We start from the raw sequence: 15194 nt of genomic DNA, 5'->3' as shown, positions 1-15194 counted from the left end.
TAGGTTTGAAGCTTATCAATTCTGTCAGCTGTTAGCCTACCATAGCCTCCTATTGTCTTCCCATCTGACAGTTTGCTACTTCCATACTTGTTTTTCAGCTTCCGAAGTGCCCCACCCAGCCGCTTTTGAATATGTCCTACACACTCGAATTTCTTTATATCCTTTCCATTATAAGGGTTGAACTTGGCAATGGAGGGGTAAGATTTAGAATCACCATCTCCTATGAACCCAGTGTATTGGAGATGGTTTTGGGATTCAGATCTTTGGTAGATTCTTTTTACTCCCTCTGGCTCCATTGATGGGGCTGACCCAGTATAATTAATTTAGCATGTGTGAGCTGCCAGCCACTTGTCTTTTTCATGGCTATCTGGCTTCTTTTTCCACCTGGCACAGCCATAACAAACTTTGTTTAAAGTTTCAAAGTCAAGACATTTCCCTGCCTTAGCTGGAATACAAGTAACTGCTCCTTGTAAAGAGGAGAAGCCACGCTTACGCCAAGTGCCATCAAACATGGCTTTACACTCAGCAATTGCAGCACCTTCCCCCTCTTCTTAAGCAGCTTTCTGGTACAATCTGGCTTTTTGCTCAAGTGCATCTTTGACAGATTTTAAAGTTGTATTATAGGCTTGATCTGTCATTGGTGTGGGCATATTCAAACATGCACACAGAGTTTGCAATGCAGTTCTTCCACCCCCAATTTCCCTCAATCCCCAATCCCCATTGCAAGCACAGCACTATGATTGACAATAAAGTCTCTTGAAGTAGCACAGGTTTCTGAGGTGTATGTTTGTGTAACATTAGAGCAAGTATTGCATTCAATTGTAAGCAGTGAAGCAAGGCCCATCTTTTGGTCAAAGTTTTCTTTGATTGATAATTTTCCCGCTTTACACCGACCACACACAGATGACATAAAAAAAATTCCCTGAAGAATTGACAAATCTCTCAATCGAAATCCTTCTGAGTGATTCTGGCTTTTTCTATCAAGGTCAATTTGTACTTTTCTTGCACTTGCACCTTGGACCTCTTCCTAGAGAAGAAGAGTTTTTTATCATACAACATGCACTACTTGCAATTTTATCCAATAAACTTGAATAATATGAAAAAAATATCTTACCTCAACACGTTCCTCGACATCAACATGTGCTTTACTTGTTGAAGCAATAGATTCACTGGGCCTTGGACCTCGGAACTTTTTCTTGCTTCTTTTCACGCTCACAAATTTCCGTTTATCTCCAGGATTCATAATAATTCACAGTTGCAGAAACACGAAAAACTATCGTAAATTTATGAAACAATTATCTGGTCTAAGACTAAACGATGAACTGATAAGTAAACGGTTGTCAGCTTTGGTGAAGGATTAGAGTAGCTTTTCTCTATAGAAACAAGCAAATTGTGATTGGTCGATCAATTGAGTGGGGCCTTTTGATTGGCTAAGACTGTTTGTAGCAATAGAACAATTGAGAACAGGCTAGTTCAATCTCACTGTCTTTTTCGGCAAGGTTTCTGGAATAAATGAGGCATTTTGATAATGGCAAAACTAACGAGAGGATGAGGATCAAAATGATACCTTGATGCTATAGGCCGTCGCGTTGGAGAGAAACTGATGGTTGACAAAAATGCAACAACGCGATCCCCAAAACAGCTGTTTTCATCTATATGAAGGGAGGGTAGGGGGTAGAAAAGGGGCTGCATAAGCGGCGGGTAGCATTTTTTTACATCAAAAAGTTTTGTATGAGAAACTATAATAAATTTGCCTACGGAATCAACAACAAAAATTTTTATCAAAATTTTCAATTTTTTTGGTTTTTAGCCTAGAGAGTGTCCTTAAGGCACAAAAACACCAGGAAAATTTCATTAAAATAGTTTTAAATTCTTCAGGGTTTACGTAACGCTCACAGTTCGCAGCTTCGTGCGATCCTAGACAAAACTGGCATTCACTACAATTGTCCTTTCCATGACACTTGCTGTGCTGCCTCGCTCCATGTGATGTTGCAACCTAGGCTTTCTCTTATCTCCAGCCCCTTAGTAAACGCGTGTAACAAATCTTCTATAATCCACTCTAAATGATTGCTACCAAATCTAAACATGGTTAGCCGCACAGCCTCTGGAATCTTCTCCAACAAAACCGGAACAACAATGCCTCAATAGGAATCATGATCAACACCCAGAGCATTGAGACTACGAACATTTGTCTCGATATCATCGTGCAGCTGTCTCATTCTTGGGGTCTTCTTCTTGTTGAAAACAGACGACAAGTTTAGAAATTCGTTTATATGGGCTTTCTTTATCACAATTGTCTTTGCAAAGCGACTTTTTAAATTGTCTATGGCAGAAGCATAATCCGTGTCTGTTAATGACAAGCCTCCAATGACTTTCTGCATTGGCTCCTCAAGATATGACTTCGAATATTTGAATTTGTCAAACTTTGCTAATGCAGATGAATCAGGAATTGCATTTTTGAAGGAGTCCCAGAACTCCTGCCAATCTTGAGCCTTTCCAGAAAATTCCTGCAAGTTAATTCTAGGCAATTTCACCCAGACATTGTAGCTGTTTAGAGCTTGAGCTGCGTGAGCTTGGTCGAACTTTGATCTGCTAGACTAGACACTCTCTTGAGATACGCTTTGTTCTATTTACGTAGACTCTTTTGAACTGGAGTGGTCATCAAATGCTTTCGCTAAGCAAACCAATCTGAATAAAACTTTCTCCATAATCACACTGGCACTTTCAGCTTCTTCATCGCATGTTTCATCATTTTCCTCGGCATAGTACAAACTTTCTAAAATATTCTCGTCATTCTCTTTCAACTTGCATTGCTTCTCCTTCAACTGATCGCAAATTGTTTAAACTTTCTCAAATCTCCACCGTCTATACCCTCCAGTGCTTCGTCAATCTTTGTGAATAGTTTTGTTACCAATCCACGAGTTGTGTGTCGTCTTTCCGCATGCAACTCAAATCTTCAGCCTGTTCCATTCTTAGGCAATTGAGCTCGGTGGATCTCTATGTAAGGAATCCCACCCCATGCATTCTTTGATTCTTTAATGCGTAATGAGAGTAAAAATCGATAAACAGGCTGGATAAACCGTAAGATATTGTCAATTGATATCAACATGCATTATCTCTCCTACATCAACTCAACAACCAACTACGATGAACAACAAACTAACAAACAAGTTTGGATTAAGCTAATTACACCTGAGCTACCAATCAGAATTAAGGATAATGTTAGTGGGATTAGTCATATGGCAATTAGTCGATCGTGTTTGCAAAATACCTCAGCAACGAGTGTGTTAACTAGAGAACCAGAACTATAATTAAAGACATGTTAACAATACCTTTAATATACAAAATTTCTAAAGAAAATGTATTGAAAAATGCTGCACAGTGGAAGGTGCTCCGACAACAGGTGTATGGTGGCCCATCGTTACCATCAAACATTTCATGCTATTGCATTGAAAATATGAAATTTATTTCAAAAAAATTGAAAGAAACATAAAAAAAATCATTTGAAAATATTATTTGCTACAAAAAATTACTTTTACATTTATTTCGACCATCTTTTTTTTTATTATTCTATTTTTTCCTTGAAATTTTTTTGTTTTCGATTTTAACGGGTTGATGAAAAATACCATGGCTCCTTTTGAGGTCCACTGCGTAAACTACCCGAATACACTGGAGGAGCATTTCTGATTGAAGGCATGAGATTAGGCCTATGCGACGTCAGTTCAGGGCAAGTCAACTCGATAGCAACAGGTAAGGTATATGTGTGTTTCTAACGGAATAATATGTCATTGTTTGGATTCAGACATCATATACATATTCTCAGCATCATATTAATTACAAGATAAACTAATTTAAGCGAGTTTTAAAATATGTAGCAATACATAAAAAAATTATAAAGATGACAACAAAATTCAGTTTATTTACAATGCTGGAGATTGTACCGTGTGTCTACAGAAGTTTCTAAAGATAGAATTCTACAACTTTGTATTCGCATAAATTTCTTTTAAATTTAACTTACTACTTTGTGTCAGATCTAAATGTGCTTATTTGTTACCTCGTAGATCACCACATTTTTCTGAAATTTTGCAACTTTGCTAGTTTTTAAACAAATGTTTTACTTATTCTAACATATTTAGCCATGATTTTTTTGGCCAGGATCCATTTCATAGTAAGCCTTGAAAATGTGCTCAGATACCTCTACATTAGAAAAATAATGATGCCATTAGAAAAATAATAATAATTTTTTTGAAAATAAAACTTATTCTGAGACCATGATATGAAACTGGATAATAAAATTGTTATTTAACTATATATAACATATTATAATGTAATAAAATATTTTATGAGAAAATGTATGAAAACGATGCACTCTGGTTTGCAGAGGCCTAAATATCTTTGTCAATGTTAAAAGTTTCACTGCTAAAATCAGACTCTTGTTTTTTGCATTTGTAGCAACACCACTCAATATCTTTCTTTACGAAAATCTCGGCAGGAATGTGCTCACACATTCTGTGGTACCACTGACTGCACTTGCTGCACCCTACCATTTGTCTGTTGGAAGTGAAGTTTATCTTTATTTATGAGAAAATCAAAGGAGAAATCAGAAGAAATAGGTTTTGCCTGCCAAGCAGAGATGGCGAATGAGGAAGGGGCTGACTAAACTGAAAAGGTAGCTAAACACCTTCCTAATGCCCGGCTTATAATAACCAACCTGAAAGTCTTGGACCCCCCCCCCCCCCCACCCCCCCCCCTATCACAGAAAAATTAATGGTTTGTGATGAACTTTTACCATCCCAACTTTTACTTCTTTAAAAAGATGGATCTTGTAAGGAGCTGGGAGTACTAAGGAGGAATAACAAGGAGAATGAACAATGTTGTTTAAAGATGCTGATTTAAGGACATTCAGTGCTTAAAAGCTTGCAATGAGTAAAAAGATTTATCCTTGTTGCAAGTAAAAGGAAATCTACCTGGAAAGATTTTGGTTGTCTGAAGGTACCCAGTACATCCGACAATTGCCGTGTAGTGGCATTGCTATTTCCCTTTCAGCACATTCTCTCCATTTTTTCTTTGTCAGGGGGAAAGCACCAAGTGTATTTGCAGCTAAGGCTCACAGAAGATGATGTCTCATCAACTCTTGATCAAATGTGACTTCTGTTGGATATTTCCTGTTTATAGCATAATACAGGATATATGCAATTGCATACAACCCACAGTCAACACCATTTGTTTGTTGTTGCACAGGAAGACTTTGATCTTCCTGTGCGAAGAGCAATGCATAATAGAGCATATTTGCTGTTTCACTTTATGGGAAATTGTTCTTCTTAGAAGGCTATCCATGTAAAAAACTTCTCCTGGCGCACATTCATATGTCGAAACAGCTACCCAGTGAAGGCTGCCATTACAAGTTCCAATACATGCAATGATTGCAAAAATGGTTTATTTTCAAAGACGGTAAATGATAGTCTGGAGCCAAGTATTGGAACTTGTAATCCCTCTATATCTTGGTATTGCTTTTGAATCATGGATTGAAAAACATGTATTATGGTGTCATTCTACATACCCTTTTCGGACAAAGACTTCAAATCTGCTTTGCAAAATTGCTGCCGTGAAGTGAATATGGATTGGTTGATCTCTGTATCCTAATCATCAGACAAAACTGTAATTTTCTGCTGAAGGCTGTCTTTAAATTCATCATTACCAATTTTATTTTCTTGATTATTGCAAACAACCTCTTTCACTATGATTGAAGTTTTGGCCATGTTTTTTAAGGGAGAAATAGCAAGTTTAGACGATTTGATTTTTTTGTTATTAAGTTCACCGACACGTCTACTAAAGGGAATCTTTCGTTTTCTTGTTTGCAAATCCTTGTATTTATTTACATTATTTTTCTTTATATTATTTACAACTAGTCGCAGTAATAGACCTTTTTCTTTTGGTATTTTCGTATAAATATATTGCTCCAACTTTAACAGATTAGCATGTACCTCATCCAGTATTTCTGCTTTATTCTCCACCAAATAACTCAATCCTCTTATATTGTTTAAAATTTGCTGGACTTTGTTGCCAGTTGTTTGACTTGTTTTTGAATCAGCTTTGGTTTCTTGTTTGTCTTTTTGTTTGAAATCAAAATCATTATCTTTATCGTTTACTTCAGTCATATCATTAGAAATTATGATTGGAAAATCGAATGTTTCATCAAGGGCAAGAAACACAGAGCTTCGGTATGCCTCTGGCAAAGCATCCCATGACCAAGCAGAATAAGTTTTAAAAACTGCAAAAAAGTGTTTGCAAGGGTATGCAGATTTGGCCCAATCATGGCAGCTACAGCAAGGCATATTCTCCTCATCACCAAAAGACAGTGTGTATGCCTCAAAAGACGGAGGTCTGCTGCTCTTTATTTTGAATTCACCATCGCCTACAATTTTAATCGATCCTGGCACAATGGAAGCTGCAGCAGATCGTCTCTCCATACAGTGGTGAATCATTGCATGTGGACGATTTTTTAGAAAATCAGGTATGTTTTCTGAATATTTCCGGTAGCTTGAATTAAACTTCAGGTTAACTTCGCGATACCTGTAACAGCAGAGCAAATCAAAACCTAGACTTTTTTTCTATTCAGTCTTCAGAAACCATAAATCTTGGAATAACCCTTGCACAGGTGATATTTATCTGAGTGTTTTTGGATTTGCAGTTAAGCTTTAGGCACGAAATTGAACTAAAGCATTGAAAGTCTCCTTGTGAAGTCGCATGTTGCGGTAGTAGCATGGCGGTCAAATCTTTGATTGGCTGTGAGCTCTGTTCGCTACCATGTTCTAAGCCAATCAGCACACAGGATTCTCACAACAAAATCGCTTCGCAGCTAGAATTAGGCCCATTTTCGCCATTTCAGCGTGTTTTTACCACATTGTCTACAAAAAACATTGCACGCCTCTACAAATCGAATTCCCACCTTATTTTTTGTCCAGTTCATCATCATGCGTTGCTATTTAACCTATATTGGCGCCACTGTTCGAGTGTAAAGAATAATATAAAAAAACACCTTGCAAATGATCGATAAATTTCGTGTCGAGATTCAGATAAATTACGTTTTTTACTTCTCCCCACCCAAAGCGCTTTAGACATTTCACATTTAGACAAAATCAATTATATACTTACCTTAAAACTAGGAATGGTTCATAATCCCGTCATAGATGCACTCACTGTTCAGCCTTAGATTTGGCCGTGATCGTCTATGTAATTATCACAACGGCACGAAGGCTTTCATATTCACCCTCGAAGTCAATAAATGTATCTTTGTCCTCTGGAATCTGATTTCATAAAAGTGAAAAATTTCAGCAACAGCCCAAAGTAATTTCAATCATGATTTGCCAACAACAATTGACCATTATTACTAATTTTATGTGATGAAAATGGCGAATACACTCACACGGTAAGACTGGAATCTAATAAAATTTGAAAACGGCGGGAAAATTTCGACGAAAACCCACCCTCGAAATTTCAAGCCTACAGTTCTCAATGTGGGCTCTCTAAGTGACTAATTTAAACCTATTGCATCATATTTATTCTTAGTACCCCCTGATTATTACAGAATCTGTGAATGTGAATTTATATGTTTCAACACCAAACTCTAGGATCACAGGAATAAAGAAAATTCATGTCATTGGATTTGTTACAAGTTTCCATTGTGGCTCAAACCCTGTCCGTCTGATTGTACTGACTGCAAAGTCAAAGGGTTACATGACTCTGCAACCATGCATCATCTCTGATTATTTGATGTAAATGAAAATTATAGCTTAATGTGTATAATTTTGTAAACATCCCAAATTTGAATTTATCAGTTGGATAATCAATTATCCGTTTTTAAAAATTAGACTTCTGTAGAGTGTCTGTAGAAGAACTGGTTTTCTTGATTTCTGTCTGGAGAGACTGCTTCTTTGACAGTTTTTTTGAATTTTTATGTTTTTCCCTGATATCCTTTGCAAAGTTCTTACTCGAAAGTATATTGTCATCATGTGCTCTAAGAGATCCATACTAACTTCTTTACTTATTTCAAGGCTGGCATTTAGGCAAATGTCATTGTAATTGGAAAGAACAGAAGGGTCTTTCGAAATCTCTGAAACCAAATCTTCACAAGCCAATTTTATTTTATAAGAAACAGTCCTTGCACGAAATAACAATTCTGATCGCAAAAAAACTTTTTGAACTTTATTGTTCGCTCTCTATAAACCACCTTTGTCAAGAGCATTAATAATAGTTTGAGATTCATCAATTTCAACTTTGCAAGCTTGTAGAAGAGAAAGAATTTGTTGATATATGTCTCTGCCTTTAGTAGAATTAAACAATTTTGAATAAAGTTTATGTAAAATAAAACCAGCCAGATATTGCAAACTTTTCTCCTCCTTTGCTGACAAAGACTCAGGCTCCTTTGTACCATCCAAATTTTCAACACCAGATAGATGACTCAATAAAAGATTTGCTACTTCTGACATCAACATATTTGTAACGAAAGATTCCTCAACTTTTGATGGAAGAACATTGAAAACCAATAACGAAAAAAGACCAGAATAAAATTTTTCAGCATCGCCCTTAAAACTATCTATAACTTTTCTCAATTTCGACCAAATTCAACAGGTCATTTGTGAACATAAATAATCCCTTAGAAAATTGCTCTCGCAAACTCGAGGGAAGGCATTCATCTGAAGAGATCTTTTTGGCGCATTTCAATACAATGGCTTTAAGCTGTAGTGGATGAAGCTTTTGACGACTTATTTCATCGGCAGAATAGTTAGAAGAAGAAGATGTTTGTGCAGCACTGGACAAGGAAGATACGGGTGGGTCAGAGGAAGAAGTAACATGACAATGTTTCGAATTTGAGTGCCTTGATAGTCCACGGCATGCCTTGCAGGCCTTCCCACAGACGTTGCATTCAAAACTATTCAAAATCTCTGGTAACTTCTATGGCAATATCTTCAATCTGACTATTCAAATCCTCATCTTCCAGAAATCCTTCGTTAATCAGGTACAAACTATCATCAAGTTCCTCAACAGGTAGATATTCGTGTTTGTTAGCGGCCATAATCAGCCGAATTGTGACCTTCTAGTTGTTGATGTTGCTGGTTCAACCTCAAGGCGCGTACAATTGCAGAAAACACTAGCCCATTGTTTGCTTCCAGACTATCTCTCTCTTATGACTATGGTTTAATGAAAACAACTTGGCACATTATGGCTGCTCATTGTTCATGCATGGCAGGGATTTCCCAAACATGGAACCACGATGGTGCTGCACTTTTTAGGATTGAGGCAGCAGTAAGGATGGGCTTGTTAAACCCTTCATGCACTTCAAGGCCTTGTGAATGACAGAGATGTGCAACCTTTGAAAAGGTAAATCTAAAAAAAGGTTGAAGTCATCACTAAAAGAGAGATACAATCCCACTATCAATATTCAGGGATAATTAAACCTAACTGACATTGTATCAGCCTTCATGTCTGTTTGCAATGAAAATGACTCCATCGTTTTCACAGCTGAGCAGAAATAAATAATCATGAATACCGAAGATAAGGGACCAGTTAACTTATTAACCCCTTCTGATTTATTTCAGTCGGCATCCACTGCAGAGGAATTCATTAGCAGCTTATTCTGTTTAACAGACAAAATTTCTGAAATTGATAAGACAACTAGAGGCCAAAGTTGTAATGACTTTTGGTTTTCAGCGAGGAGACACCTGATTACTGCATCAAAAACCCATGCTTTAAAAAACAGGGATGTTAACCCATATAAGTAAAGGAGCAGCAGACTTTAGTTAGATTTTCGCATAAGTTTCAGGAGAAAAGCTGGTAAACGTCAGTCTGCAAGCACTAAAGTATGGTCTTGCTAGGAAAGAGGATACCACAGCAAAGTTTTTTGAGAATTTTACCAGGGAACATAAAAGTGCAGCACTAGAGGAATGTCGTTTGTTCCTTTCCAAAGAACTACCATTTATTGGTGTTAGTCCTGACAGGATTGTATACTGCGACTGTTGTGGAACATCATGTTTTGAAAACAAATGCCACAGCTCATACTTCCCCTACCGATCCTGATGCAAAACTGCCATATTTAGCAACTGATTCTGGGTCCAACATTCTTAGTTTGAGAACAAATCACAAATACTTCACTCAGTGAAAAATGTTACAAGAATAGTGAAGAAATAATTTTTCCCAAATCTACTTTGACTTCATATATTGAAAAAGTAAACACTCATCAGAAATACAAGATTCTACCTACAATGGTTGGGAAAAATGCTCAAGTTGAAAAATTATGGGCTAATCAAAAATTTAAAAAAATTAAAGCCTGTGACTGTGACTAAGGACAGCTTAAAATTTAGATAAATAATTGACTGAAATAAGAATTTCCTAGGCTCGAAGTTCTCAAAAATCAACTCCTAAAACATGGTCTTCTTTAGGATGAGAATCAACTAGATAAAAAAGGTCTAAAATTAAAAATATGCTGCTTCATCAAGGTGCTCCTACACATAAACATTGTAAAGAAGTTTCAACCAGTTGACTGTTTTCTTCTTCAAAATTTGAGAAAACAAACGGGAGGGCAGCTATTAGGTAGTTATCCAGAGCTTGATGATAAGGAGGAAGACTTATTCTAGCAGGAAACTTAAACAATTATTATTGGTAAATGAATAAAACATTTCGATGTCTTGGCCTCATGAGAGTTGCAAATTGCTGCACCTGGTTGTATGTTGCAAATTGCTGCACAACTCCTTACAATATCATTAGCATATTGAAGAAGGGTGAGGGGCAATGTTCCCTTCAAAAGTCTAAATTTTTTCATGCGATTAATAGCAGGCTCCGCATGGATCTGTAGATTTGAAATTGCCTTTTTGTACTCTACTCTTCAGCTTCCAACCTTTAATTCAGATTGACAAGCACTGCCATGAGCACATGCATCATCTAGCTCTAAATGCCCTGTTTCAATAATCTGTCTTAAATTGCCCAAAAAATTATTTCGATACTATAGTGGGGCCTATTATAGGGGGTCCTGAAGCCGCCAAACCAAGCAAAAATCAGCCAAAATCCGCAATGAAAGAAATCGCAAAGACACAGCCGCCTTGCAAAACTACCAGAAACACAAAAAGCCAATTACTTGCTAATAAGAAAAAGGATACATTGCTAGAAATCGCTGTTTCTCATGCTTCTCATTCTGTTTCACAGCAAGCAATTGTGTCAATCCAAAAATTTTTAAAAATCTATTGACTGCATATTTTCATGAAAAGCGTTTAACATTTTTCGTATTTGTCTGTACCCAAGCAGTGGCGTACCCAGGGCCGGAGTAGTGAGGGGTCTGGGGCGAAGTCCCCCGAATTGTTTTTCATCACGCCCTTCAAACACTCGCAAATGCGGGGAAACGCCCTTTTTGCAAAATTTTCCGCCATTAATTGATTCATGTTAACTACAGTAATTAGCAAAGTACTTTACAATTGTTATTGACACAAGCATACAGTAAACTACACCCCCCAAATGAGTTTTACATCATTTTTGGACAAATCTGGAGGATTATATTTTAGAATAGTGGGGGGTCCAGACCCCCCTATTCCCACCTTGGGTATGCCACTGTACCCAAGTATTTTTCACATACCCTGAAACATTTAAAGACGCTAGACTTTTAGTAATGAATGGGTCAAAGTTCGAAAAACAGAACTAAAACTAACAATTTAGGTCTACTGAATAAATCAACCATTGAACCTAACTGCACGACCAAACTGCGACTTTGAGCCAACGAGGAACAAAGCCTCTCTCGCTACTCGACCCGTCATTGTACCACTATCCTCTTCTTCGCTCGAACAATTGCTGGCTTCACTTTTTGGTGAATCACTATCATATTCTAGACGTTGTGATTTGACCTAATTCGGTCTATTATCCTTTCTCCATGATATGAACACAAATCAAAGCTATTGTTTAGATTTCCTCTCTCTCTTTTGTCCTAACTGACAGTGGCTTGTCCATTTTAAACGTTACCCCTAGAGCTCTTTTCAACACCCTTCAGTATGAAGTGAAGGGCCTGGCCGCAAGCCATTATTGCAGCCAGAAGCCGCAACCGCATCATAAAAGCCGTAAACTGTCTCGAATATACACCGAAAGATGCAACTATAGTCCAGGAGCATTATCCTTGGATTAACTGCCATATTGTGTCCATATTTCATATTTTTCATTTCTTGGAGAGTGCTTCGGGACCTTATTTGAACCATATTTTGACTTTGAGAGAGTTTTGATCAGCTCCTTTGTGTAGGGTTGATGGCCTACCTCAGCATTGTCATTCTCAGATAAAATTATTTCGAACTCTATGTTATCTGAGAAGTGCGATTCATTGCTCTTTGTTCTTTGTGATGATGCCAGAGAACCATTCCCTGGAAAGCAAGGTGTGCCTAACACTCATTTACAATAAAAAGATATAGCTTCACCTTAGATAATACCAACAGTTTTAGCCTGGTTATTAGAGCAAAACTTCTTATTCTTTTTTATATCTTCTCACTGGCTAATATGCAGTTTCTTTCCATACCTATTACTCTCTATCAATTTAGAATATTTTCTGGTAGACATTGGTTTGTTTTGGTTACTCTCATTTATGTCCACAGTCAAACACTGTCAAAATCAGTGGCGGACTGGCAACCATTTGACCCACTGGGAAAAGCAGCCAAAAGGGCGCCAATAGATGCTAAAGTCACAAAACTTTAGGGCTTGTGAAACGGGCTCGGAAAAACTTTGCTTTAGCTGAGAATCAGTTTGTTGCAAGCATTGTCACAGGAAAATAAACAGGGATCGGGGGATGGCCCTCAGAAAATTTTTTGAATCTCCCTATTTAGAATGTCAGAACATGCCCCATGTTGAAAATCAAAGTTTTTTATTCATAATTGGCATTGGCATGAAGAGAATTTTCAGTCCAATTGACTTTATTTGAAACGTCCACATGGCTGACAAAATTTGTAGTTACCAAATGATGTATTGCCCTCAAATTTAGGTATCAAATGATGATTTTTCAGCTAGCGAGACACTATCTTCCAAGATTTTACAAAGAAAGCAACTTCTCTGGCCTAGGGAAGGAGATTCTTTTCGATTAAAATCGATCTTGAAATCTTTAGAAATCTGACGAAATACATGACTTCATTCTCATAATTTTTCGAAAGTTTTGCAGCATATCTTTGAAGAAAATTAAAGGGGTGCCTCAGCACCTGCTAGCCTAATGAATGTGTTGCACCTGCCTCTACGCTAGAGTTACAAATCATTTACAAAAGATATGATGCCAGTGTATCAGCGTGTGGAATTATTATCAGGTATTGAACATATGCTTAAAACTGTAGACTTGTCCGAAAAGTATCTGATAACATATCTTGGACAAATAGATTTTAAGAGTACCTGCTGCCCTTGCAGTTTTCCAATTTTCAGGAAAAACTCCAATGGCAATTGAGAGGTTGAAAATGTCACAGAGAGATTCTGCAATGATAGAGAATGCGATCTTTAGGAAGTGGTTAGCAATGCCACCAGGACCGAAACACTTGGACGTTTTGAATTTACCAAAAACCTTTTTTATCTGAGGAACATCAGAGGCTTCAGGGTTCATTTCCAGCTTATCTTCAACAAGGGGGTTGGCTTTCTGTGGAATTTTGTCACTAAGAGATTTGCCAAAAAAAACATTAATTGTCTGAGCAACAGCATTATTATCGGTAACATGCTTACCATCAACATCAAGTGACTGAATTTGAGTCCTTTTTTATTTCTTATCGAGAACCATGTTGATGGTTTTCCAAGTGTTTTTAAGATCACCTTGGGAAAGGGCAATCTTATTTGTAAAATAGTAGCACTTTAAATTTTGTTTAATCCTATTTCTCGTTTGTTTATAAGCATCCATGAAAATTTTGGACTTTGAGTGTACAGCTGCCAATTTTAACCTGTCTCTTGTAGCAGACAAACATTTGAAATCCTTCATCAACCAGGGGCAAAACTTTTCTGAAACCCTGCTGCAGCGTAAAGGAGCATGTTTTTCAAGAATCAATGAGAACATATTTGTCCATTGCTCAATGATGCGGCTCATATCATCGGTATTTGAAACAATGCTTTTCAAGGCAATTTGTTGAAGATCACTTAGAAAGTTTTCTTCGTTGAAATTTTTCATTTGCCGAGAGGAAATGTTTTTGTGCTGTTTTTTAGCAGTATCTCTAAATCTTTTAACATAGTAGACAAAATAGTGATCACTTATAGTTGTCTCATAAACACCAGATTCTACATAAAAGCTTTATTAGTTGTAGCAATATGATCAATCAGAGTGGCAGTTGTAAGAGTTTCCCTTGTACTTCTTTTGATTAACTGTTTTAGACCGACTACTACATTTGATCCTCTCTCCTTGCACTTAGTTCTTCAAAAACATTCTTCAAAAACTGTAGCTTGCATTCAAAAAGTTATTTTTTGAGAAAAATGTATACTTTTACAAATATATCCACATTTAAAAATAGCAGGTTTGTAAATATTATTTGATTTTCTGTTTTTTTTGTCTTTTTTTGTCCCTCCTCTCTGGGCTAAAGTAAAAACAGTCAAAAAATACCAATGGAAAAGAAGACCAGTTTACCTTGTGGATGATGGTGCTGAAGTTTCCGCCAAAGCCAATTTGGGCACTCCTGGCAACATTCCACATAAACACCGGGATGAACAACTGCTGCATTAAAAGTGTTGCCAACAGTGACAGTCCTTTGTCTTCGCTTATATTGACACCATTTTTCCATGACCACACATGACAATTTAAAAATTCTGCTCCACAAATTCCCATTTCTCCACAAAATTTTGTCAAGCCGTAGCAATATAGATACAACATTAATCTGCTTTTGATAAAAGAATGCTATAAACGGTACAGTTTTACAATCCTCAAACAGCCGCTAAGAATATGAAAAAGGTTGCTCCCCTAAAGAACACAGTATTGACAAATATATATTGCCTGACGATTTTCACAAAAATGAAGGAACGATAATGACACTTTTCATATTTTTGGAAATATAAAATAAAAATTCAAAGACAGAGAGTTTTGCCAAATAATGTAAGGGATTTGCCATTCAAACTTTGCTTTTGGGACATTTTGCTGTACAGTGACAAGTAGCCCATAGAAATCATTCCTTGCACGATCCATCATAACATGTTATGACAAATCATTTGTAGCAGCGAGT

The 15194-nt window shown here is 37.0% G+C and overlaps 1 protein-coding gene and 1 pseudogene across 2 annotated transcripts; both read right to left on the bottom strand.

Annotated features, from left to right (window-relative positions):
- Positions 1-703: 703 nt before the first annotated feature.
- Positions 704-1243, bottom strand: LOC148958808 (uncharacterized). The gene is made up of 2 exons (XM_089111143.1): positions 1115-1243; positions 704-1027 (listed from the first exon to the last, which is right to left on the bottom strand). Exons 1-2 carry the CDS (start codon positions 1241-1243, stop codon positions 704-706), a joined length of 453 nt encoding a protein of 150 aa, XP_088967269.1.
- A 3142-nt stretch (positions 1244-4385) lies between these two features.
- Positions 4386-14803, bottom strand: LOC148958807 (uncharacterized; annotated as a pseudogene). Its single transcript, XR_016144223.1, has 6 exons — positions 14606-14803; positions 13399-13636; positions 12289-12392; positions 5643-6611; positions 4968-5552; positions 4386-4551 (listed from the first exon to the last, which is right to left on the bottom strand). The product of XR_016144223.1 is annotated as an uncharacterized LOC148958807 (transcript).
- Positions 14804-15194: the final 391 nt, after the last annotated feature.

Source organism: Rhopilema esculentum, chromosome 11 (genome assembly GCF_057945365.1).
Source record: "Rhopilema esculentum isolate cy_ngs chromosome 11, ASM5794536v1, whole genome shotgun sequence".
Classification (NCBI taxonomy): Eukaryota; Metazoa; Cnidaria; class Scyphozoa; order Rhizostomeae; family Rhizostomatidae; genus Rhopilema; species Rhopilema esculentum.
The sequence above is the reverse complement of the archived record's forward strand: the minus strand, read 5'-3'. Positions and strand labels throughout refer to the sequence as shown.